Source organism: Camelina sativa, chromosome 4, assembly GCF_000633955.1.
Source record: "Camelina sativa cultivar DH55 chromosome 4, Cs, whole genome shotgun sequence".
Taxonomy (NCBI): domain Eukaryota; kingdom Viridiplantae; phylum Streptophyta; class Magnoliopsida; order Brassicales; family Brassicaceae; genus Camelina; species Camelina sativa.
The window spans coordinates 8,265,075-8,289,608 of record NC_025688.1 but is presented as its reverse complement, the minus strand read 5'-3'; the positions used below and the strand labels follow the sequence as shown (position 1 = coordinate 8,289,608).

General features: G+C 35.2%; 3 protein-coding genes and 1 pseudogene across 3 annotated transcripts; 1 reads left to right on the top strand and 3 right to left on the bottom strand.

Moving 5' to 3' along the window:
* Window positions 9,192-12,333, bottom strand: LOC104780095 (protein odr-4 homolog). The gene is made up of 12 exons (XM_010504557.1): window positions 12,248-12,333; window positions 11,986-12,089; window positions 11,677-11,880; window positions 11,496-11,591; window positions 11,294-11,382; window positions 11,091-11,219; window positions 10,671-10,791; window positions 10,281-10,365; window positions 10,072-10,181; window positions 9,819-9,967; window positions 9,650-9,746; window positions 9,192-9,559 (listed from the first exon to the last, which is right to left on the bottom strand). The coding sequence occupies exons 2-12, from the start codon at window positions 12,064-12,066 to the stop codon at window positions 9,266-9,268; spliced, it is 1,455 nt and encodes a 484-aa protein (XP_010502859.1). The 5' UTR covers window positions 12,067-12,089; window positions 12,248-12,333; the 3' UTR covers window positions 9,192-9,265.
* Window positions 14,524-16,961, top strand: LOC104780092 (annotated as a pseudogene).
* Window positions 17,233-18,633, bottom strand: LOC104780093. Its single transcript, XM_019244571.1, has 4 exons — window positions 18,518-18,633; window positions 18,030-18,356; window positions 17,661-17,943; window positions 17,233-17,517 (listed from the first exon to the last, which is right to left on the bottom strand). Exons 2-4 carry the CDS (start codon window positions 18,347-18,349, stop codon window positions 17,233-17,235), a joined length of 888 nt encoding a protein of 295 aa, XP_019100116.1. The 5' UTR covers window positions 18,350-18,356; window positions 18,518-18,633.
* LOC104780091 (AAA-ATPase At3g28610-like) lies at window positions 18,918-20,486 on the bottom strand. Its single transcript, XM_010504554.2, has one exon. The coding sequence runs from the start codon at window positions 20,468-20,470 to the stop codon at window positions 19,034-19,036; it is 1,437 nt and encodes a 478-aa protein (XP_010502856.1). The 5' UTR covers window positions 20,471-20,486; the 3' UTR covers window positions 18,918-19,033.

Below are 24,534 nucleotides of genomic sequence, written 5' to 3'. Positions count from 1 at the left end.
TTTGCCTTCCTCGTCCACTGGCAAAGCTGGTCCAATCCCACACAAACCTTGATGTGACTTTCACATCAAGGTTTGAACTCTTCAAAATTTGTCAAATCATTACGTTATAGCCTCTAACCCTCAGAAAAGTCTCTGATAGGTTTGGAGGAAACTTTAGAAGTAAAATAGTTTCTCTCATTTTATTCATTAGCCTTTAGGCTTATATTTATACAATATCATGTCTAGCAAGTTTTTTACATATTCAATAATGGTAAATCTACTTATTTGACAATAATGAAATATTATACATTTTTACAATGAAACTAAGTTAGAATGAATCAATGGATATGGGAGCTAGGGTTTTGCCGCTGGAGGGTGAGGATGCCACAATGGTGGATGTAGGTGATCAGGGCCGACCTACGGGGGATCACCAGATGTAGGAGGGAGTTGGGTGCAGAAAGTGGTGGGGAGTACGCCTGGTGGTATGCTGGCTCCGGAGGATGTACTGGATGATGCTTTTGTGACGGAGAGAGTGAGCCTGGAGTTCTCGGATGGAGCGGAGGACGAGCCAGTTGTTACTATCGCTAAGGAGGTTTTGGAGGTGATGCACGGGTTTTTGAGGCGATGCACGGGTTATGGAAGTGTTGTCTAATCGTGAAATTTTTGGGACATCATGTTTCTATCCCTATGTTGAATCGGAGTTTGAGAGAGTTATGCAAGCCGAATGTGAGGGTGTTATGTAATTGACCTACCGCAGCAGTTCTTTCTGATCCGGTTTGAAAAGGAGGAGAAATATTTGGCAGCGGTGACGGGTGGACCGTGGAAGGTTTTTGGCAGTTACCTCATGATGCAGGCTTGGTCGCCAGACTTCGATCCGTCGAGGGATGAGAACGTGACGACGCCAGTTTGGGTAAGACTGTCCAATCTTCCATTTCGTTTCTATCACAAATCGATCCTGGTAACGATTGCGAGGGGTCTTGGTAATCCAATAAAAGTTGATCTTACCACTCTGAATTTTGAGAGGGGAAGGTTTGTGAGGGTGTGTAATGAAGTCGATCTAAAAAAGCCTTTCAAGAGAACAGTGGAGGTTAATGGTGAACAGTACTTCGTGGCCTATGAAGGATTGACGAATATATGTTCGTTATGTGGGGTTTATGGTCATCTTGTTCACGCTTGTCCGCGGAGGGTTCAGGAACAGGCTGCCACCAGAATCTTGATTGTTACAGGACCGTTGGCTGGTGGGATTGTGGAAACTAGGATTGGCGGTAGTTCATAGGCGGAGGATGGTTTTACGTTGGTTAGTCGTGCTGGGGGGAGATCAATGGAACGGAGGCGTCGGGGTGGAGTGACGACGCGAATGGCGGCCGAGGTTCAAGCAAGGGAAGTTGTCGGAGATAGGTTGGTGGAGAAGAATCAGGGTGAATATTCGGGGAATATTACGGTATCCAACAAATTTGGTAATTTGGAAGCAAATAAGGTAGGTACAAGCGAGGGGGAGTTGGATATGGTATCTCTGGACATTAGGACAGAAAATACGGGTACTGGGGAGAATAAGGAAAATGAGATCCCGTCGAATCATGGGAAGAGTTTGAACCAAGGCAAGCCTATGATTTTTGGCGGTGCGGGGGATAAGGGTAGAAGTGGGCCAAATCAGAAGAGGGAAGTGTCTAAAAAGCCCAGCAACATTAAAGGACAGATGCAAAATGGGCTGAAGGACAAAGTGCAGAGGCCCACACCTGCTACGAAAGGGTTAATCTTTGGCCCAATTCGTGGAGAATCTGAATTGTCGATGTCCGGTAAACGTCTGCGAGTAGAGGAAGTTAATATGGGACAGTTGGGTGGAGTTTTTGTTGCCGGAGGTTTGGGGCGACAAGGTGATATGGCGGTGGTTCCGAACAGGTTGTTGACAGAGATGGTTGACAGGAGTAACTCGAGAGGCATTGATGGCATTCCCACGGTGCAGTCGGCTTTTGAGGAGCAAGAGGCAGGAGGGGTTGTTGATCGACTGGATTAGCGATTGTCCCTGGTAATTCTGGTTGTGCAATTCAAGTTTATGATGAATCTTTTGTTTTGGAATTGTCGGGGGCTAATAAACCCAATTTCCAGAGATCGATTCGATACATGCTCAAGCGGCATAGCACAGACGTGTTGGCAGTGATCGAAACCCATGCAGGTGGTGATCGAGCGGGTAGGATCTGTCAGGGGTTGGGGGTTGATAACTCATTCAGGGTTGATGCAGAAGGTCAGAGTGGCGGTTTATGGCTCCTGTGGCAGTCAAGGGTTGGTGATGTGGAAGTGGTGGATTCTTCGGACCAATTCATCTATGCTAAATTGGTGAACGAGTTGGAGATTCTGAATTTAATAGTGGTATATGCAGCTCCTTCGGCGTCTCGTCGTAGTAGTCTGTGGCAGAGGCTGAGTGATGTGGTTCGGTATGTCAAAGGACCAGTCATTATAGGCAGGGATTTTAACACTATAGTGAGGTTGGATGAACGGTCTGGTGGGAATGGCCAATTGTCTTCTGACTCTTTAGCCTTTTGAGATTGGATTAATGAACTCTCGCTGATAGACATGGGTTTCCAAGGGAACCAGTTCACATGGAAAATAAGGTGTTCTGAGAGTTTTTTTGTGGCGAAGAGGCTGGATCGGGTACTTTGATGTGCACAAGCCAGATTACAGTGGATGGAAGCAAAAGTTACTCACTTGCCATTCCTAGCATCTGATCATGCCCCTGTGTATGTTCAGTTGGTTCCTGTCCCAGGGAATAACCCACGACAAAGACCATTCATGTTTGAAGCGGCATGGTTGCATCATCCGGGGTTCAAAGAGTTAATGTCGCATTCATGGAATTGTCAGATTAACACTTTGCAAGCTCTGAGAGGACTGCAGTTAACGCTTAAGACATGGAACAAGGAGAGGTTAATGAGTGATATTAAATTGGTCCAAGCTCTCCTTGAGCACATACAGACAGACAATATGTTACAAAGAAATGGGGATTTATTGAAGGAGTTTGAGATTGTTTTTGAAAAGGAAGAAGTGTTATGGTTCCAAAAGTCTCAGGTAAAGTGGTATGTGCAGGGTGATAGAAATACATTATTTTTTCATACTTCGACAATAATTCGGAGAAAGAGGAATAGAATTGACATGTTGAAAGGGGATTATGGGCGATGGATAACTGACGCTAAGGTCCTCGAAGAGTTAGCTATCAGTTACTACAAGCGACTCTATTCTCTGGAAGACGTTGATCCAGTGGTTGCGAAGCTTCCTCCACAGGGTTTTCCGCGGCTCTCTCGTGAGGAGCAGTTGAGCTTCAGAAAACCATTCACAGAGTTGGAAATGAAGAGAGTTGTGTGAGGTATGGGAAGTTTTAAGGCTCCAAGCCCGATGGATTCTAGCCAGTATTTTATCAAAAGTGTTGAGATGTCGTGGTGGAGTCGGTGGCTCATTTTGTTTTGGAGTTTTTCGCATCTGGCAGGCTACCAAGGGACACAAATGATGCTATTTTGGTTCTTATTGCAAAGGTGAGTAAGCCAAAGCTAATTACACAGTTTTGGCCAATCAGTTTGTGCAATGTGCTCTTTGAGACAATAACGAAGGTACTGGTGGGTCGGTTGAAGGGTGTTATGAACCAGTTGATTGGTCCAACACAAACAAGCTTTATGCTAGGTAGATTGAGCACTGATAACATTGTAGTGGTTCAGGAGGCAGTGCATTCAATGCGCAGAAAGAAGGAAAGGAATGGATGGATGTTGTTGAAGTTGGATTTGGAAAAAGCTTATGATAGGATCTGCTGGGATTTTTTACAAGACACACTGCAAGCGGCAGGTTTAGAAGAGAATTGGGTGTGATGGATAATGCAGTGTGTAACTGGAACATCGATGAGTTTATTGTGGAACGGAGAGAAGACAGAGGCTTTTAAGCCACAGCGAGGACTCAGACAAGGAGACCCTCTGTCGCCATATCTGTTTGTCCTATGTCTGGAGCGCCTTTGTCACTTCATTGAGTTTGCAGTTGGGGATAAACAGTGGAAAACGATTAAGATATCACGTGGTGGACCTGCTTTGACCCATATTTGCTTTGCAGATGACCTCATTTTGTTTGTAGAGGCATCTGTAGGCCAGGTCAGAGTAATTTGCAGTGTTCTTAAAAGGTTTTATGTTGCTTCTGGGCAGAAAGTTAGCCTGGAGAAGTCGAAAATCTTTTTTTCTAAGAATATCTCTCGTGATTTGGGGAAGTTGATTTCGGATGAAAGTGGGATCAAGTCCACCAAGGAGTTGGGTAAGTATTTAGGGATGCCGATCTTACAAAAGAGGATTAACAAGGGCACTTTTGGGGATGTGTTGGAAAAAGTCTCTTCCCGGTTAGCAGGTTGGAAAGGACGAATGATGAGTTTTGCTTGGAGACTGACTCTCGTGAAGTCTGTGTTAGCGTTGGTTCCAATGCATACAATGAGCACAATTAAGCTGCCTCAGTCTATGCTAGAACGATTGGACAGAATTTCAAGATCCTTCTTATGGGAGAGTACGAAAGAGAAAAGGAAGCAGCATTTGCTGCGATGGAGCCGGGTTTGCTTGCCAAAACATGAGGGTGGACTTGGTATTCGGTTGGCTGCTGAGATGTATAAAGCTTTAATAGCTAAGGTGGGTTAGCGAGTGCTCCATGACAAGACTAGTCTGTGGGAAAGGGTGGTCAGGAGCAAGTATAAAGTGGGAGATATACATGATACATCATGGTTGAGAGCTAAAGGGGCGTGGTCCTCTACTTGGCGTAGTGTGGGGTGGGCCTTCGTGAGGTGATTTATCCTGACTTGAGCTGGGTTATTGGTGATGGGAAAGAGGTGCGGTTCTGGATTAACCGTTGGGTTTTAGAGAAGCCATTTGTCATGGGAGCTTGCCACAATTTACCAGTGGGGGTTGAGGATAAGAGGGTGTGTGATCTCTGGATTGAAGGAAGAGGCTGGGATCTTGCATAGATTACTCCATTTTTAGCGGAGACTAGTCTGCTACACCTTCAAGCCGTTGTTGTTGACAAAGTTACAGGGGCTACAAATCATTTGTCCTGGGGTGAGACTTCTGATGGACGCTTTACGGTGAGTTATGCTTATAATTTGTTAACTTGAGATGTGTTTCAGAGTCTGAATATAATAAGCTCTTTGTTTGATCAAGTGTGGAAGGTTGTGGCTCCGGAGAGAGTGAAAGTTTTTCTTTGGTTGGTTGTGCACCAAGTGTTGATGACCAATGTGGAACGAAAACGACGTCATCTGGGTGATTCAGATGTCTGTCCATTTGTAAGAATGGGTTTGAGACTATTATTCATGTTCTTCGGGATTGTCCGGTAATGGCTGGCCTGTGGCTTCGTCAAGTACCGCCACGACACAGACAAGCGTTCTTTGCGCAGTCTTTGTTGGAATGGGTATATGGAAATTTGTGTGATAAGTCGGAGGCGGGTGTAGGTTCTTGGTCGACGACTTTTGCTTTGGCAACGTAGTGGGGTTGGAAGTGGAGGTGTGGTAGCATATTTGGGGACACTCGAAGTTGGAGAGATCGTGTAAAGTTTATAAAGGATCTGTCTAACGAGGTGTCTGCTGCACAAGTAGAGAGTTTGAGGCAGTCGGCTCAGGTGGTCCGTGTGGAGGATTTGCGTTACACATTGGCCGTTGTACCGGGTCTGGCTGCTGCAGGAGCATCACGAGGTAACCCGGGTCTGGCTGCTGCAGGAGGTATGTTACGAAATTCAGAGGGGGAATGGTGTGGAGGATTTGCGTTAAACAGTGGCCGTTGTACTGGACCTCTTCCAGAATTATGGAGTGTGTACTATGGTTTGGTTATGGCTTGGGAGAAGCGTCTAACGAGGGTGGAATATGGAAGTGAATTTTGAGATCGTAGTTGGTTTTCTCAAGACAGGGATAGGGGAATTGCACCCATTGTCTTTCATGGTACGCTTGTGCCATGGCTTTATCACTAGGGACTGGATAGTCCGGATTACTCATGTATATTGGGAGGCTAACGGCTTGGTTGATGGGTTAGATAACTATGCATTTACCTTGCCGTTGGGATTTCATTATTTTCCTTCGGCTTCTGCTGATGTTGGTTCGATTTTGAGTGATGATGCGTCTAGGACTGTACGCCCAAGGAGAGTTATTTTTTAATGCGTTTGTTTTTGTATTTGAATAAATGATGGGGGTAACACCCCCGTCCATTACCAAAAAAAAAAATATATTATACAAATGTTAACCTTCCATTTAACTCGATCTTGTAATCTTCGAAATATCTTAATACCCTCCCACAAGCTCATATATGGTAACACATATGAGATTGAACACTCATCATATCATCAACGGTCTTCATACTCATGATAGAGTCATCAATGGCGTTTAAACCTCCCCTTAAGGTCATCAATTTGGTGAAGAATACTGTATCTCCATCACCTTATGTCACCATGTGAACTGAACGAACTCATCAATTGGTCTATGCTCAAGTTCACAGCGACACAATGTCATCACCCCATCTGATATGTATATATCTATTGGAGTTCATCATCTTTGTGGTTACATCTTATTTGTAGTGTTAGATATAACCACATAAAAACCTGAAAAAGATAGATTAGATAAGTGAATTGAACGAACCCATCAACGGTCCATGCTCAAAATCCACATCAATATCATCAATCAATGAACGTCTCCTTTGTAGTATTAGACAATTGGTTCTTTTTTTTTCTTTTTTAAAATCAAAATTCCAAACAAAGTTAAGCAAACAACAAACTTATAATTATAAAAATTAAGATTATTCCAACAAAGATAGATAGAAGGAAACAAGGTCAAAGAGAAACAAAGATGAAATCAATAGAAAAACATAGGTCTTATTTTTAAATGCGGAAAAATAAAAGAACCATAATCCATGGAAATAGGATCAAGACTCTCATTTTTTCATTAGCCTTTAGCCTTATTATATTTATACAATGTCAAAATTTGTCTAGCAAGTTCTTTACATATTCAATAATGGTAAATCTACTTATTTGACAATAAGAAAATATTATACAAGTGTTAACTTTCTATTTTTAATTCCCGTTGTATATAAAGTTTAATATTAATATTTACTAGGTCACACCTCACAAATAGTTTCTTTGTTATCCCACAAGCACAAAGACAAATAAAACTCAATTAGATTTTAAAATAAAATTATGTTTTGAATTATGACATTATATTTAACAACATAGGATTAGCATATGGTGCTGTTTAAGTACAATTTGTTAATATGAAATACATTATGTGAGACGAATGTCGATAATGTAAAATAAGTAGTAAAAATTAATGTTTGAATGGTGAAAACCCTAACATGCATCAAAACAAAATATTTGAATGGTAAAAAATGCAAGAAATGGAGTGGAACTAATATTTAGATAAAATCTTATATAAAATTAAAATGGATTAATAGTAATAATAATGATAAGAATAATATTAGAAAATTAAGTTCCCTATATCATCTTCGTCATCATCATCATCATTGTTATTATTATGATTATTATTATTTTATTATTTTTATAATTTTTATTTTTATTATTATTATTATTATTATTATTATTGGTAAATAATAATAAATATAACAAATTAGTTTAAATGTCATTAATATTTTTTACTCTTTTATTTATTCAAATCATACAATATCCAAATATATAACTTACTTAAATATAATCATGCATATATATCTCTTGCATTTTATGTTTTTTTATTATTATTATTTATGTGATGGTATGTCAAGAGTTCAAATATACCTATAAAATTTAGAAATTCTAATATATGTGATCGTAAAATTGTTCTCATTAAGTCTTTCCAATCTTCTATGGAAGATCTTAAATCTGCAGCTGCAAATGCTCTTGTAAACAATGCTTTAATGTTTCTGTTAGACCATATTAGCGATGAAGGAGAAAACCAATATTTTCTCTTTCAATCAGTCAAAGATGTATGTTTTTTTTTTGTTCTCAACCTACAAGTATTATCAATATCGTATCATTGTATTACAGACTTAGTATTACAGACTCATGTGTGTATGGAATTATGGGGTATTATTTAAACTCTCTGAAATTATTGATGATATTATACGAGATGTGGTGGCTCATTAACAAAATAACAATTCTTATGTTCACCACTACGGGTCAAGTTCTCTTATTCACCCCATCTTAACTAATGAAACAAATTTTGTAGATCAATCAATCTTACAATTATTAATTCTAATATTATATTATAGTTTTTAATTATAACATTTAAACTCTAACCATTTTTTATAAACTTAAATCGACATATCATTTTGTTTAATTGTGTAATTTAAACCCTAATCACTTTTTTATAAACCCAAACCAATATATAATTTTGTTTAATTGTAAAATCTAAATACTAAACTGTAACCACCTTTTATAAACCCAAAGCGACATATAATTTTGTTTAATTGTAAAATCTAAACTCTAACCACTCTTTTGTAAACCCAAACCGACATATAATTTCGTTTAATTGTAAAATCTAAACTTTACCACTCTTTTGTTAACCCAAACCGACATATAATTTTATTTAATAATAAAATCTAAAACCTAACCATTCTTTTATAAACCCAAACCGACATATATTTTTTTTAATTATAAAGTTTAAACCCTAATTCTCCTTTATAAACTTAAACCGACATAAATTCCTTAAGAAAAAATCTACATCATTTGTTTACTTAATTTGTTTTGTCTTTTTATTTTAATTTTGATTTATTTTTTAAATGTAAAATGACATGGCATATTATTATATTTTGATTGGTTAATTAAGAGGAGATGAATAAGAGGGTGAATCCAAAAAAATATCTTTCTTAATATACATCATAGGTGTTTTAGACTGGGTCAGGTTTATATTGTAATTATTTCTGGGTCTTAAGGCAACTATCAAAACATTGAGGACATCTATGTAAAATTATCAAAGGAGGGAAAGAATAAAAAGTGGAGATGCAGGGATCGATCCTCGTACCTCTCGCATGCTAAGCGAGCGCTCTACCATCTTAGCTACATCCCCATTATGATATTGGAGTTGCGTATAATAACTAAGACATCTTGTGCATCGGAACATGTCACAAAAAATAGTGCCTTTCAGGCTGAGCTCAATGACTCGTTTGCTTTCTCAGTCTCGTCTCTCGTGATGCCAATCTCAGTTACTAAACCGATATCATCGGAAAAAAAACTCGCTCTATAAGTATAAATTCTTGAAACATAACTCAATTCATTTGTGGTTTGATCAAAACAGAGATTTATATGATATTTGCTAATCGCTCTGGTAAAGCATGAATCCTATTACAATCGAGAGTAAAAGCACGAAAACCCCTACCAAAATAGGGACGTTGGATGCATTACTTGTTCTCTTGCTTTCGTCTCCACCCATTGTCCTTTCCACGTTCCCTTCTAACCGGAAATTGGAAGCAGAAGTCGCGTGAGATATCACGTCCCACATTGATTCCGCGATCAATAAAGAAGTTTCGGTTTCCACTTCTGAAATCTTTGATGCGACAATAGAAGAATGTTCCATGGACATTAACTCAATGCAACGTTCTTTTACCACCTTTTCAGAAAATCATCAAACGTACGCATTAACATTTGGAAGAAGAGTTAACAAAGGTGTAATGAATGTGAGACAGGTTTGCTCATATACCTCGTGTGACTCAAATGGCTGTAGATAATCGCAGATATACATATCCGCCAGCCACGGAACAAGAACTCTCCTAGGAAGACGGAGATGGCATACTTTTCTGTTTACAAACATTAAAACGTTAAGTTTGTATCAGACAATCAGAAACTGTTATGTTTAACAGCTAACTCACGTTGATGATTTGAAGATGAGTTTGGATATGGGAATTTTTGACATTCCATTTGCATCCTCATCGTCTCCAACATCCTTTGGAATGACATCCTGCTCAGCCTCGTCACAGATAATGTCCAATCTACTTTGCAGACTCCTAATAATGTCAGCCTGAAAAGAAATATACCACCATCAACAAATTATTTAAAAATTCAATAACTCCAATAGAAATGGCACAAGCTTGTGAAAAAAAGGAAGAGACATCGTTGCAATACCTTAATATCAGTAATAGCTTGTGAAACTGGTTCTTTCATGTTCAAGTAGGCATAAGAGAATATAGAACCACCGAAGAGTAGAATTCCAGTAATATTCTTTGCAGTTAATGCTTCTCAACATATACATGATATCAGATACAATCATCAGAAAGACATGTCCAATAGCAAACCAAATCAGTATGGCTAAGTAGAGTGTGAGAAAAACATACCTTCAGCACGACTATCTTTCATGAATGGGAATAATAGTTCAACTTCATGTTCGCCATCCGTGTTGCAAGGCTCGTCGTTATGCACCTTTAGCCCAACATCAGTTAAGAAAAAAAATTAGAAACAAGGGAAGGTTATTACCAGCAAAGATAGCATCCCTTATTAGTAGTCTACACTCTATATAATTTAACTGACATAACAACGCTCGATGAAGCTACATTTCAAACCGACGCCATCCACAAGGATAATCTAACTGCATGATACTATTGATTAAATAACTAGAAAGAAGCATCAAGCTATAGAGCTAGAAATCAATTTAAGAACTCAACATCCAACAATATCCAACAATCAACATAGAAATATAGACCGTATAAGTTTTACTTTCTCCTCACCAAGTCCCCATCAACCATTGCATTTGCACTCTTCAGCTCTTTTGCATGAATTGCAAGTTCTCGACGGAGGATATCAGTAAATGTTTGCACAGTTGATTCACCCTCACGGTAAATTGGTAATCTACTTGCGAAAAAGTGAATAAAAATATCATTAGATTGATGTCGTCAGGAATAAATACAAAAAGAATGAGTTCCACTATTTATCAAAGTATGGCCATTCAGAGAAATCATTGTAAGAACGCGCCTGAGAGCTTATCAAATTTCAAAGTTAAACGCATTGGCAACTTGGTGCTCCAAATCAACTTTCAACATAATTAACAAGAATATCATTGTGAAATATTTTTATACATGAACATTACATTCATAAAAAGAGATAGAATGTATAATTCCAAAATCCAAATCAAAATGCAGTGACATTACCTGAAATTAAAGCTGTAGCTGCACTTAAATCTCTGTAGAGAACTTAATACCCTTCCCAGCTTAAAGTCACAAGGTCGAAGGCTACTTGATGTAATACTTGAGCTCAACAAACAAGTTCGACAACTCCATCTGCAAAAACATGTGTCATCCTTAGTTTAAGTACCCGAGAGAGTTCACCAAATTCCTAAAAACTGAATAAATACCTCCTTGGACTGTAACATATGTGAATAAGAAGAGCTTCATCCAAGCTAGGATCCAAATGTCGTATTGCATCTGTAACTCCCTTGATAGCCTGATAAAGTTTCCCATCACTTAGATCCATTATCATGGTTTACAGTGAGTTTACTCACTAACACCCTAAAATCTTAACTTAGCAAATAAAAGACATTAAATCTCCAATGTTACCTGGCAAAGAATCATAGTAGAATTCTTAAAAGCAGCATCACTAGCCCACACATAGATACCAACAACCTTCATTCCACCCAACAGCATTCTCGATACCTGATCCATTACAATGCCAATCACCATGAACCAAACACATGCATCTAACAACAAAACTAGGAGTCAGACAAACAGCAAAACAAACCTGTCGAGCATGTTCAGCTACCCAATCGGAATCCATCGATAGAGAAGATGACTCAGATTTTGACTTGGAAGGCTTCTTTTTATCATCTCTAGTCTCCAAAACCAAGCAAGCTGGTTCTCCATCATCATTGCTCGGTGTGGGAATCAAATCAAACAAAAATCCACGATCCAGAACAGAGCTAAGCTTCCCTATCACAAGACCCACCTATGCTCAAAACAAAATTGAAAAATAAAAAATCACATCTTTCTCTCAAGGCAGAGGAGACAACATACATGCATTTACAATAACATGAAAACTAATCAAATTTACCTCAGCAGGAATAGCTGAGTGAGAGAGACGATCTTCAACAGAAGTAAGTCTAGTATCTTCTCCAACCACTGCTTTCACCATTGTTTAACGAGTGAAAGATATCCCTGCAACAACCAAAAATTATAGCTTTTCGAAATCCCAGAATCAACAAAATCCAAAGATTGAAACTTTTTCATCGAAATCACATAAATCCAAGTAGAAATTGAAAAAACCCAGAAACGGAATTGATTCCCCATAACGTGGAGATAGAGAAGAAGCTTACCTCTTTCTGAAAGATCGTCCCTTTCTGGATTTGAGTGATTTTTGTTTATTTTTTGGGTGAAGAGATGAAGTCCGTTTTTATTAAACCGGTCTCTCTAACACTAGTGAGTTAAGTTAACGGTTCAACCACATAAATGACAGTCGTATGTGGTTAGGATTTAAACTTTCTAATTAATAAAATTATATGTCCGTTTGAGTTTATAAAAAAATGATTAATGTTTAGATTTTACAATTAAATGAAATTATATGTCGGTTTGGATTAATAAAAGAGTGGTTAAAGTTTAGATTTTATAATTAAACGAAATTATATGTCAGTTTGAGTTTACAAAAGATTGGTTAGGGTTTAGATTTTATAATTAAACAAAATTATATGTCGATTTGAGTTTATAAAAGAATGGTTAGAATTTAATGTATAGATTTTACAATTAAACAAAATTATATGTCGATTTGGGTTTATAAAAGAGTGATTAGGGTTTAAATTATACAATTAAACAAAATTATATGTCGTTTTGGGTTTAAATGTTATAATTAAAAACTATTATAAATGTTAGAATTAATAATTATAAAATTGATTGATCTATATAATTTGTTTCCTTAATTAAGAGGAAATGAATAATGGGTCACCACATCCCATACAATATCATCAACACTTTCGTAGAGGTTAAATAATAACCTCATAATTCTATCAACACATGAACTCTCGAAGTCCGCTCTAACAATAACAATTAAAATAATACAAAATCTGTAATGCAATGATATAATATTGATGATACTTGTAGGTTGAAAAAAAAACATACATATTTGAGTGATTGAACGAGAAAATATTGGTTTTCCCCTTTATTGCCAATATGATCTAAGAGAAATGGTAAAACAATGCTTTCTAGAGCATTTACAGCTGGAGATTTAAGATTTTCGACAGAAGATTCTAACGACTTAATGACAGCCTTTTTACGATCACATATATTATAATTGCTAAATTTTATAAGTATATCTGAATAATAATAATATTAATAATAATAATAGTAACAATAATTATTATTATAACTGCTTTAATTATTATTATAAAGATGATGCTAAGATACTATAAGGAAACTTAATTTTGTAATATTATTCTTGTTCCATTTTAATTATATATAATATGTTATCTAATTAATGCCACACCATTTCTTGGAGTTTCTACCATTCAAATCTTTTGCTATATTGCATGTTGAGGTTTTCACCATTCAAACTTAATCGCATTTTTCTCACATAATTTATTTCTTAGTTAACAAATTGTACTTAAATCGTACCATATTTTTACTCTATATCGTTGGATCCACTATCATAACTCGAAACCTAATTCTATTATTACTACTAAAAAAAATTCAAATTTTGATCATTTCATACTTGACAAAAATCTGGATCATAAACATTAATTTAAATATTATATTTATATACTAGTAAGAGTATTTTGTAATTATAAGATTAGTTTTTGCCAATGTATATTTGTTAGTTGAAATTATAATTAATAAAGCATAAACATATCTATACACAGTGACGGATGCAAACATTTTTTTGCATGGGGCACAAACACATATAAGTAATAATATTATATTTATGTAAAATAAATATATATTTAACAAATAACAACATTAAATTATATCTTACATTTTTCATAATTTTAAATTTTGAAATCGAAATATATGCCAAAGTTTTTGTTATATTGGTTTATAATTATACTTAATTATTTATATTAGATATATACTGTATTTAATAATTAGAAATTACAAACTTAAAATTCACACTAAACTATAAAATATAGGTGTTAGGTTTAAATATACTTATCTAACCATATCACACAAATTTAAACTCTAAATATAATAATGAACTAATATTGTTAATTTAATGTTACTAATTGACTAGTTTACTAACATTTTCAGTTAAGTTATATGTATAGTTGTATACTATACAGTAGAAATATGAATTAAGTTTGTTAAAGTTAATCTGGAAATAGAAAAATAAAATAGAATTGAAAGTATATAATTTTACCTAAGAAACATAAAAAATAGAAAAAGAAAAATACATCCAGTAGTAAAAAAAGACTAAAAAGGAAGAGACTAAAGTAATTAATTGAGACTTTGAACAAATATAAAATTGATCAGGCAAAAAAAAAAAAAAAAAAAAAAAAAAAAAAAAAAAAAAGCAAAATAACAAGTTCATTCACGGAATAGAACTGGGGACTTGGAAACATATCTGAAAATTACTTTGTCAACTAAGCTACTAACCCATATGTAGTGATGTTAAAATGGGCAACCCGGGCCTGTTTCGGCCCTGCCCGTTTAAACCCTGTTTCGGCAACTACTATCGTACCGTTTTTTTAAAAATCAGCCGTTACTCATTGACGTCAATACGACGACGATGAGTGCTCTCTCAAGCTTCCATCAATCATGGAAGACTTTGATTCTCGCCAGCCAACGTTGCAACACAGTGAAGCAAATCAAATCAACACATTCTCTATTCATCATCCATGGCCTCCATCGAAACACTTCCGCGATTAGCAAACTTCTCACAGCGTTTCTCCATCTTCCCAATTTAAACAAACACTTTCACTACGCTTCCGCTATATTCGATTCGATTGAGACTCGTAACTCGTTCGTTTACGATACTATGATAAGAATTTGCTCAAGAAGCTCTCTTCCTCACTTGGGTTTACGATATTTTCGGTTAATGGTGAGTGAAGTCGAAGAAGAAGAAGAAGAAGATATAGCTCCAAGTTATCTCACGTTCCATTTCTTGATTTTTGCGTGTTTGAAAGCTTGTTTGTTCTCTGTGGGTAAGCAAATCCATTGTTGGGTGATTAAAAATGGTGTCTTTTTATCTGATGGTCATGTACAGACTGGGGTTTTTGAGGGTCTATGTGGAAGATAAAGTGTTGGTGGATGCCCGCAAAGTGTTCGATGAAATTCCTGAGCCAGATGTTGTGAAATGGGATGTTTTGATGAATGGGTATGTTAGATGTGGTTTAGGATCGGAAGGTTTGGAGGTGTTTATGGAGATGTTGGTTAGAGGAATTGAGCCTGATGAGTTTTCGGTTACTACGGGATTAACGGCTTGTGCACAAGTTGGGGCTCTTTCTCAGGGGAAGTGGATTCATGAGTTTGTGAAGAAGAAGAAGAAGATATGGATTAAGTCTGATGTATTTGTTGGAACTGCACTTGTTGATATGTATGCTAAGTGTGGTTGTATAGAGACGGCTGTGGAAGTTTTTGAAAAGTTGAGTAAGAGGAATGTGTTTTCATGGGCAGCCTTAATTGGAGGATATGCTGCTTATGGTTATGCAAAGAAAGCTATCATGTGTTTGGATCAGATGGAGCAAGAAGATGCTATTAAGCCTGATAGTGTAGTTCTTCTTGGGGTCTTAGCTGCTTGTGCTCATGGAGGGTTTCTTCAAGAAGGTAGAACAATGTTAGATAATATGGAAGCTCGATATGGAATTACTCCGAAGCATGAGCATTACAGTTGTATTGTAGATTTGATGTGTAGAGCTGGAAGATTAGATGATGCACTTGGTCTTATTGAAAAAAAGCCAATGAAACCGCTTGCGTCTGTTTGGGGTGCTTTACTGAATGGTTGTCGAACACATAAGAATGTTGAACTCGGGGAACTAGCTGTTAGAAAACTTCTCGAGTTAGAGAAAGGAAATGCTGATGAAGAGGAAGCAGCCCTAGTTCAACTATCTAATATTTACTTTAGTGCTCAACGAAATTTGGAGGCATCTAAGATTCGTGGGATGATGGATCAGAAGGGAATAAGAAAGGCACCAGGATGCAGTGTGTTAGAGGTGGATGGGAATGTTAGCACATTTGTTTCGGGAGATGTGTCACACCCAGAAATTCACACAGTGATTCATCTTCTGTCTGTTGATGCCTTGCAGATTCTGTAACACTCACTTTGAAGCTGAAAATCATATTAGAGCACCTCTTAGCCACAATACAAACTAAAGGGTTTTCCAAAGGTTATGTGGCAATGGGGACAAGGAGTACTTATGAAGGACCAAGAGGAGCTTCTGAACTCGATGCAACATTTGACCACCTAAAACAGGAACTGGAAACTTAAGCAAGGCCTGAAGAAATGGATAAGCCTCTCACGAGGGCCCTTGAGAGTAACGTTGTAATGATGTGTTTGATTCAGAATTTATGGTGTCTGGAGAGTGGAACAGAAGAGCGTGAGCCAAAAAAGGAAAAACAGTAGCTACAGTTGAAATTTGCAGGTTACCTGTGATTGATAAGGGTGTGTCTGTCTTGTCTTGACTCAGGAACAATGGTTTGGCTCAGGTACACTCTTTTCGTAACTGCCTTGAGTCATGTTGTTCTCCTAAGAAACTTTTCTTGACTTGTAGAAACTTGATGTTTCACAGATTTAGGATCTTGTTTAACATATCACTCAATTTGATCTGTTAGTGGTATGTATCTCACTAAGAATAAAATAAGCTTATTGACAGTTACGTGTTGGGAAACCTTACCAAAATCTCAACACGATGTCTTCTTGAATGTTTGGCGTAGTATTGGGTTTTGGTCGCTTAGGTAGGCATTTCACATACAGCCTTACGTTAGATTCATTTAGCATCAAGTGTGGTGTACTCATGTAAAAAGGTTTTGTTGATATACAGCGTGTTACTGAAATACACAATAACAGAAAATAAAAGTTTGTGGTCTTGGACAACGAACTCTTTGTAATTTTGAAACATTCTTCAAGAAGTGCTCGCATCCCCTGTAAAATTTCAACACATTCTCTTCAATTTTTTTTTGATTCAGGGGAAGCCACAGTTGACATATAACCAAAGAACGTAACCAACTAACTGAAAATAATAACCATCCATATCACACATTTTCATGACTAAACCAGAATCCACAAATTAAAACTGTTATGTTCACCGCAGTGTCTAGTTTATGTTCTTGTTCTTCATGAGTCATTGTTTTGGTAAAATATGAACCAATTAAAGGCTAACTAACCTTTCGAAGGGATCAAGACGACGTGCATCTTTGTATTGTTGGGAGGGAGATGCAACCGAAGGGGATATAATTTCCCGTTTAAAGGGTTCTTGGAACAGATTGATAAATCACTTAGACCTGTCTCTCCTTTAAGCTTCTCTTGCAGTTCTTCTAGTCCCATACCCTTGAAGCAGAAAAGCTCTTCCTTTGCTGTTTCATCCACGTTCCCATCTTCGTCCCCAATTCTATAATAAATTAGCCTGCCATCTGCCTTGACTGGTGAGCGGACACTGTCATCAGACTGATCATAAAGTGTAAAAAACAAAAGGTGTAGGTCAGTACTTTTTGATGCAATCATTCACAGAAAAATCTTGTTTCATTGATTAGATGCTACAACTACTTGTGTATTTAGTAATGAACATAATAGTGTAGAACTGATCAAACCTCAGTTTTGGAAAATCTTGGGGACCTGAGAGAAAATCCTTTGGGTGAATTGGGTTCTGGATGATCATCTTTTCTTTCCATCAGAAGTTCTGGTGGTGGCGGGGGAGACGGGAGAGGCGTATAAACCGGTTCAGCCACCGGGGGTGCTTTCTTCTTTCTGCTTTCCAAAATATCAACATCCCATAAAATCCAGTCCTGTGTGGTTGACCTATGAGGAATATCATGTGTAATTGAGTTCCTCCATGGCGGTAAACCCCCATTAGCTCGGAGATACTGTCCATACCTATTGAATTCAAATTCTCACACACCATTCATATTCAAGAAGACTACATAGGGGAGAGATGGCCTCTGATCAAAGTAGACACATACCTCGTCTTGAGTCTAACCTGAACACCTTCTCTAACGGGTTCCCATTCAGTTGATGAGTCTAGCCTTCGTGGTAGTGTTTGCGTTACCTTCTTGCCGGTCATACCAAGGAACATTGGGATGTTTGAAGCGGTTAGGTACTTGCCAAAGCAGCTTTTGAGACGAATCACATCCGCCTCTTCTACAACCTCCACCGTCCATCTTGCGTTCATAGACCGCCCGTCTCTGTCCTGGCTCACGGATTCTTCGTCCTCCTCTGCTAGAAGGTACTTGTCGTGGTAGCTACGTAAACGCACGGTTTCAGCCTTTTTGAAAATCTCCATTATTGTTCTGTTGTATCAAATTACAGATACATCTTTTAAAACCAAAATCGTTTACAGAATCCTTTAACGTCATATACAAACGGTAAAATCTGATTGCTTATTTCAATCTTTCCTGCAAACATTCATTTTTGAATTCGAAAATGATATCAATGTTAGCTTTGCCTATACCTGAAACAGGGATCTGTGGGATGGCCAAGGCTGCGAGTTTACGTTCAAGGATTGGATTGAAGATGATGATCATTCATGGGAAATGTTTCCAGGTACTTTGGAACCCTTTTTTAGTTTCTTTGGCTTTGGATTAGAGAAAAAAGAGGTTTATTTGTTTTTTTAATTTGTGGTGTTAATAATGTATTTAGAGATTGTTAAGGGTATATTAGGAAACAGGTACGTACTTGTATGGGATTTCATTTCATCTAATATTAGTCGAATTCACAGAGTTTATCAAAAACACTAAAGACTTTATCAAAGTTTTCCTTCTGGTTTTCTTGTTTTATATATTCTTGAATTCTTAGAACAGACAAGATTTTTAGTGTTGTGTTCTTGATTTTCTTTTCAGGCAAGGAGCATGAGTTTGCAGAAAACGAAAGCTGGAAACGTTAGGAACATTACACTGTCTCTGAAATTGCTCAAAAGTTCAATAAAACTATAATGGTTAGATTCTAAAACGTTAACCATGAGCCAGGCTTAAAATAACATGCGAAATGCTTTTAGTTGCTTGTAACTCTTTCTGTCCTTGTGTTCATCTACTTGATCTCTCTGAATCTTCTTCCTCCTCTCTAGAGCTTGAATCAGGTCTTTGAGAGATCCATCAGCATCTATCTCACGATTCTTCTTCATCAACTTCTCAGCAACATCAGCTGGTGCGATCTTTGTTTCCTTTATCAAAGACTCAATCTTTTCGAAAAGAGGATGAGAATCAAGATCCAGATAGTTCTTGGCTAGAATCTTGAACGCTTCGAAAGTACAGTAAGACAGCTCAATATGCATATCCATTCTCCCTCTCCTGATTAAAGCCGGGTCAAGTTTGGCCAAGTGATTTGTCGTGAAGACAATAATCCGCTCTTGTCCACAAGCAGACCAGATTCCATCAATAAAGTTTAAAAGCCCCGAGAGTGTTACGAAACTACTCTTGTCTTCTTCATCACCTTGTTGTCCATCTTTAGTCAATCTTGTCCAGTAGCTCTCCTTCTTCTTTCTATTACCCGTAACATCCAATGAGCAATCAATATCTTCAATCACGATAATAGACTTATTAGAAGTAGCAGTGAGTAGTTTTCTCAACTCCGAGTTGTTCTGTATAGCTGTGAGTTCAAGATCGTAGATACTATAGTTCAAAAGGTTCGCCATTGCAGCAATCATTGTTGATTTACCGGTCCCCGGTGGCCCATACAGCAAGTAACCCCTCTTCCGAGCTTTCCCAATCTTCTTGTAATAATCTTTACCATTGCTAAACGCAACAAGATCACTCAAGATCTCCTCTTTCTTCTTTGGATCCATAGCTAACGTCTCAAAGTTCGCAGGATGCTCAAAGTCAATATATCTCCAAAGACTAGCCTTGCTTGATTCCCACTGAGAACTCGGATTATTTGTGAACAACTTCATCTTCTTGTTCTTGGCTTCAATCGATTTGCCTTCTTCAACAACATATTGTATGTAAGAATCGGTTACAATATCTCGTGACCGTCTATGGAAAGTGAGCTTGAACGTTCTATATCCGTTGGAATCAGTTTCAATCTCCCACCAGATATTAACTCCTTCATACTCATCTCGGACTTTAGCCTCGTCTCGTTTCAAAACCAAGCCTTTACTCTCTCTAACCTGGCTTGCTCTTAGGTGCTTTGCTTTATCAGTTTCTTTTGCCCCAAGGTAAGTCTCGATAGCTGAGAAAGCATGATTGAATTGATAGTCTTCGTACTGAGAGAAATTGATTTCGACATACGGAGAGAAGAAGTTGATGAATCTGTCGGAAAATTTCTGGAAAAATGAGAGTTGTTGGATTGTGGAAATAAGAAACTCTTTGATAGCGATATTGAGGTGGTTAGGGAAGATTTGTTGAATTGTTGCCCACAAGAAGAATAAACTCGCCAAGCTTGAACCAAATGTATTTCCCATCATCATCATTGTTTAGAGCAAAATCTGTTTTTGTTTTTTTTAGGAGTTGGTTGTGTTTGGCTATGAGTAATATATAGTGGGTGTATTACTTGTAAAGGTAATGTGTATATTCCAAAGAAACGAGTAAAAGTAACGTGTGTATATATTCCAAGAAATCATGTACTTTTTTTTTGCTTTATGTATGTATATGTTTCGACTTTGGAAGTCCTTGGGCCACAAGTATTATTGTTTTTCCTTTTCACTACCAAATATTATTATTTAAGTTAACATTTTAGTAAGCTTTATCTGGTTTTGATAATTATGAGGAGCCACAATTTGACTATATATGCTTTTTTCAGAAGATTTTCATGTTGGTGTATTGATTTGTTTCATTTATTAGGTTACAATAGAAACTATAGTTAGCTTTATTTGGTTCAATTAACAAAGAGTCGCCATAACACGTAGAAATTTTTGTAATACTATTGAACACGTAGAAATTTTCATATTATTTCTTCTCTTTGTAATACTATTGAACACGTAGAAATTTTTGCCTAATGACCCTTCCAAACACGATCGTCTAAAAGCTAGCATATTATTTAGTACGTACGTAGTAGTGACTAGTGGACGATGATGAAAGTTATATAAAAATGCATGATACAAGCGACGAATTATCAATCCACACTACAAATATTTTTTGTTTTAAATCATTTTTTTTTAAATATTTGTATCAGATTTAAATGATGGAAATATAATTTGTATCACTTTAAAAAATGATTTACTATTTGTTGATGCAAATAATTTACATCAATTTATTTCAAACTGATGTTATATTAAATCAATTATAACAAATGATTTTAAATTATTGTGTCAGTTTTTATAAATGATTTTAATATTTGGTATCATTTATGAATAACTGATACTAATAAAATATTTCTTGTTTTAATAATAATAACAGATTCATTTATTTAAAATATTTTTGAAATTATTTTAATATGAAAAAATTGTCTTTGATATCTATTAAAATCTTTTTGAATCTGTACTAATATCTTTTATTAAAATTGTTATTTACAAAATAAATAAATAAACATAAATACAATGCATCTAATTTAATATAGATTCAACAAAAAGAAAAAATTGATATGAATTGATCAGATCATAAATTCAACGTTGAATTACAAACAGAAAAAAAAAAGACTGATATGAACTCAGATAATAAATTGATAACAGAGCTTTTTTCTTCTTGCTGAAGTGTCATATGTATCTTCATAAGTGTTATATGAAACACATATTGCTTTTGTTCCCTCCCTTTCTTTTTCATTGTCTTTATGACATTGTTGTTTCATCTTGAGATTTTCTGAGTACATAAAACAAAAATAACAGAGGAACAATTAGAATTCTATATTTGATCATAAAAAAAAACTTGATATAAAATAGGGAGAAGAAAATACATTTTACCTTTAAATGTTTTAGATGTGATGATTATATGCTGAAAATGTGTTGTAAATGCATAATTTGATTTACCAGTGGTTGTCTTGTTGACATTCAAAGAAGAACTTCTACAAAAGTTTTTGATTTGATCACTCTCAATTTTTTTTCTTTCTTATATAGATGGAGAACATGTTAAGATATCTAAACAGATCTGTTTTCTTTTATTTTTATAATTATTATTTATGGAAAATATTTGTGATAATATTGATTTTTAAACATTTGTGATAATATTGATTAATTGTGATAATATTGATTTTTAAACATTTACGATTTTTTTAATAATTATTAATTATGGAAATATTTGTGAAATAATGATTAATTATTTTGAAAATAATTTTGTTTTGCAGGTTTGTTAGGTGGAAAACGTATTTATTATATTTTCATAAATAAAATAAAATAAACATAATTTATATTTTTAAAAATATTATTTTCGTATCTTTAAAATAATTAATAATAGAAATTTATAAAACTTTTTTTTGGGAAATAGTAATATATGTTTGATTCTGATTTTTATGGAAAAATAAATTGATCCTTGGAAAATAAAAGAGATTAATATTGAATATTTTGAGTTTTGACACATGTAAATTAATATTGACTTGCATCAGTTATATGCAACTGATATAATAAAATTCTGGAATATATTTATTTAATTTAAATCGAATGTGTTTGAATTAACATCATTTTATTATTGATATCAATTTTGTATCATTTATTTAATTGAAATACAATTTGTATCATTATATTAAGTGATGTAAATTATATTTTCTGTTAAATATTTTTGAATTGATGCAAATTCAAATAAAATTATATCACTTTTATTTAACTGATATCAAATTATTCGATTACGACATCAATAATAATAATTGATGCTAAACACATAATCATGCATCATTTATTAATAAGTCATTTAAATTGATATCATTTACTTTTGTGATACTATTTAAGTGATGCAATCAACCATTTGTTTTTTGTAGTGCCATAAGTCCAATAGAGTCAACTTGGTCGGTCTATTTTAATTTTTAAATATCCTCATGGCAGGAAATATATTTCCAAAATTTTAAAATAATTATAACTTTTTTATTAAATTTTAAAATTAGAAATATAGATTATGAAATAACTTGATAATAATTAAATACAAATAAATTTAAAATTTCATAAAAAATAAATAGGGATATATTTACACTCTCCCATACCACGTTTCTCAAGTTTTAGACCAAAATATCAATTTTTTATTAATAGTTTGTTGGATAAAAACCAAAAATATTTGTCTTTAATCTTTATATGATCATCATTTACGAATCTGCATAACTTTTACCTTTTCCGAAGTTTCCGAGCTTCTACTTGTCATTTTCCTACTCCAATATATATATTACAAATTATATTTGTTTAAATGTGTATATAATAAACATATCAGGTTTGGCCACATTTTTCCACAACTTATTGAAGAAGATAAAGATCTGTTTGTCCAAATAAAGAACCGTGTAATGTGAACGTTTCGTCCTGCGTGTTTTTAAAAGCCAATTTCACACCACTTTCGTAGGTGCTCTGTGCTCAAATGAATCATTACAACAACTATGTGAATGTGATAACTGATAAGATATGGATATCGTGTGTACGAGTTCCGACAAAACCACGGATAGCGGTAACAAAATGGAAAATAAATACAATAACTTACGCACATTTTAATTAGTTAAACTGTTTACGCGTTCATTGTATTTTCATTTCTGTCTAAATTCACAGTATTTTTAATCATAGGTGGTTCTAAAATGTAATCAACATCGTCTAGACCGTTTTCTACTACGTGCTACACTTCTATATACGGAATCTATCTTACTACGGACGTTCTACTCTTTTTGTGTGTGTGTGAGTGTGTTATGCACTTATGCTTATGCTCAATAGTTAAATTCCTATATAATATAGTTATAGGAAGAAAACTAGTTTTAGTTACAATTCCTATAGTTATCAGTTTTTTATTGGCTAATAAATAAACGAATTTTTATAGCAATTATTTGTTGCCAAGAGCTCCGAAAAGTTTAGAAAGTATAATATATGTGGGCTCATGGTATCGATAAGTAAAAGCTTTATATCATCCGATCCATATATTTCATATTAAAAGTTTTCCTTAGACGAAATTAGACTATCCTTTAGAAACCATTAATTTTATTTTGGATTAAAATACTGATATATGAACAAATTATCAATTAGAATATAAAATAACATAATGCATAAGTTTGAAGCATAGAAAATAGTTTTATAAAACTAGACAAAAAAAAAACTAGACAAAAAAAACTAGACAAAAAAACGATTATTCTAACTAGAAAATTTTCCATTGTATAAATTAATCACAAAATATTACTTACTATAAAGTATAAATACGTTTGTTTTAAAAGTTAGAACTGAAAAAAAAAACAATAAAAAAGAAAGAATTACTTTGATATATTCTAAAGGTTGGTTTATTCCTGATATATATAAATTTTCTAAAAATTCCTGATATCTAGGTCAATGATGCTATATTGCTATATATAAATCTTCCATCGTTGTTATAATTCGCAGGCTTTCTTTGCACAAATAAAAGAAATAATTGTGGGATACATTTGTTTATGAAA